Source organism: Buceros rhinoceros, unplaced genomic scaffold (genome assembly GCF_000710305.1).
Source record: "Buceros rhinoceros silvestris isolate BGI_N320 unplaced genomic scaffold, ASM71030v1 scaffold4545, whole genome shotgun sequence".
Taxonomy (NCBI): Eukaryota; Metazoa; Chordata; class Aves; order Bucerotiformes; family Bucerotidae; genus Buceros; species Buceros rhinoceros.
The window spans coordinates 55,015-57,735 of record NW_010413339.1 but is presented as its reverse complement, the minus strand read 5'-3'; the positions used below and the strand labels follow the sequence as shown (position 1 = coordinate 57,735).

At 39.5% G+C, this 2,721-nt stretch overlaps 1 protein-coding gene across 1 annotated transcript in view; it reads left to right on the top strand.

Moving 5' to 3' along the window:
* Positions 1-2,498, top strand: part of LOC104493922 (hormonally up-regulated neu tumor-associated kinase homolog A-like) — a gene marked incomplete at its 3' end in the record, with an annotated part of 21,049 nt that extends 18,551 nt beyond the window's left edge. Inside the window, exon 8 of the mRNA XM_010136690.1 lies at positions 2,279-2,498. Within this exon, the coding sequence (XP_010134992.1) occupies positions 2,279-2,498 (220 nt within the window). The remainder of the gene's footprint in view (positions 1-2,278) is intronic.
* Between the last annotated feature and the right edge of the window lie 223 nt (positions 2,499-2,721).

The window sequence follows — 2,721 nt, the reverse complement described above, 5'->3', positions numbered from 1 at the left end:
AAATTCTGTCCAAAAAGAACCAAGCATATCAAATAGCAACACAAATGAAAAAGTATTTGCAGTCATGACAATGCTCATGAACAACACACAATAAAAAAATTTCCACCAACACAATCAGCCCAAAGTATCATCTGGAATTCAAACACATATTCACAAACCACTGCATTCAACTCATTCCAGGCAGCAGACTATGCTATGATTTGTCACACAATACTGAAGAAACATACGATTTCCCAGGGACAAATGTTCCAATCTACAACTGCAAGAAAGTCTGTGGAAATTATTTTTCATCTACAAAATCCCTGTGTTTGAAAAAACAGTGTGAACCATTGTATTTGCAATTCCTCCTTGTATACACAAGTTAACATCCATACATGCAAATAATAGTTTTGGTGGATGCACACAGATGTGATTCTCATTTTTCTGGGTGTAATTAGAGAAGTCTGCTGAAAGCTTTACCCTGAAAAAAGCGTAAGATCCTTTCCGTGTTCAAATTTGAGCCATAAGTCATTGGATAAACTTAAAACACAGCCTGTCCTTTCATGCATTGTAATTTCTCAAAGCAATGTATTTACATTTTATGTGTTCTGTTGTGGAAGAGGGAGCCTTAATGATTACAATTTGCCATCCAGAACTTTATAGCTAGTTCTTGCAGAAAATAGCATTTCTGCCAAAAAGCTTCCTGCCCAGGTGCTTAACCAATTAGCTCTTAAGAGGCCTGGCAGTAAAACCAGTCATGGCAAGTTTTCTGATATACTGTATATAAGGTGACAGCTTGCAAAATGTAAGATGAAAATTTGTTTTCTTAACTAGCAGTGTGTAAAATCCTGAGAGACTATTTGATTGCATAGCCTAAAACGCTTCTGACATCTCAAATTCCCAATTGATCTAGTATGGTTTTAGCAATATGTTGTCAATGTAAAAATATTATGTTTCTTTTTAAAAATACTTTTAAAATAATTCCCTTAATTGTGATTGGGTGCTGCAAATAGGTAGGAAGGATGGAGTAACCCCACAAGTTTGAGGTTTGGGGCCCTTCAAATTTTTCCAAGCATTTTTGCTAACTCACAAAATGCATGCAAGTTTCAAAAGTGCCTTTTCTCCACAAGTTACATCCACTTTTTAAAATGGCATGTTAGATTAAAAACATATTTTTCACAAGGATAAATACACTATAATAAAACAAATTACTTTTACGATTCTGGAAGGAAGAAGTTTGTATTATGTGGGGATGGCAGGGAAAAGATCAAAACTCACTACAGATAATCTTTGAAGTGTTAGCTGCATAACGGCAAAGCGGGTCTGTCACAGATGATATACAGAAAGTGCAAAAAAGCTTGGTATTGAACTGTAGTATCTTCATGGGTAGTCAATACATTTCAGAATTTTCGTCTTCAGAAATTTTGTTTTCTGGAGTGCCAGACCTGAGAGAAGACAGCCTCCGGCAGAAGCAGCACACAGTGCACACAGCTCATCACGGGACTTAGTAGTGTAGGAGGAGATTTATTTCCCTGCGCAGCCCTTACATTTTCACAAAGTTTTGATACCTGAAACTCAGCATGTGTGAGGCTACCACAGTCAGGAAACCACAGACTCTGAAAACTTGGATCATGGGATAGATAAGTGTCCTACATATGGGAACGCACCCCCACATACATGTAGGATGGATGTAGGAGTAAGGGTGGTAGCACTGCAGCAAGACTGAGTCGTAGAACCCATGCTCTTCTTAGGATGCACTGTCCTGCTACCACAGCTCCAGAGAGATCTTCCTGCTGCAATCTCACCAGAAAACCTTCCCAGGACTGGACTATCCCTATACTGACTGGCTGCCTTCACAGAAGACAGCAACAGTCCCGTGATAATCTTCCTCCTGAGTCATGGGGTGGCTCACAACATCCTGTAATATTTTTGCTTTGCAGCATGAGCTCTGTGGCACGCTGGTCTCCCTCAGACATCTGTTGGCAGACTCTGTATGCCATAAGCCTTGAAGGAAGTGCTGCGGGCTCTGCAAAGATGACATTCTAGTCTCTAGTGGATTTTCAGGAAAACTTGCTCCCTGTGGCCTGTGTGGTAAAAGGCAGGGTCTGTCAGCCCATGTGCAGCTGGGTTTCAGGAAGAACCTCTGGCATGGGGTCTGCTCAGGGGAAAAGTTGATGTGTGTAACTAAGGCTTGTGTGAAAACAAGATTTCCTATTCCACGTGTTATAGAGTGATTTCCTTTAAAGTTTGAGGTACTATCTTGTTGCATAGTAATTGAATGGTGTCTGGTATTTTGCAGAGGAAAAATGAAGTAGAAAAACACAATATTAATCCTGATGAATACTTGAATAAAGAGTCAGAAATTCAGATTTCCAAGAAGGCTGAAAAGGACACCCTGGAAAACCTCAGGAATTATGGCAACAGGACATTTCCTTCTATAATATCCCTGGCAGTGCCAGATACTATTCAAGAAGATGAAATTGCAATTACATTGGAAAACCAAGAATACTTGCCAGAAGGTATTGTTCTGAAATATAGTTGCCATCTTAGTCTGAAAGGCTGTGTGGGGAAAAAGGGAACACAATTCCTGAAAATGCTATAGAAATACCCTTCCACTTTGTTTTGAAACTAAAAGTATTTTTAGCAGTTGTTTTCCAGCACCGACTGGTGATTGATTTAATTTCAATCAGGTGAAAAAATTAGCAGGCAAGCACCTGATCCAATTTATGCTCTTCAGGTACT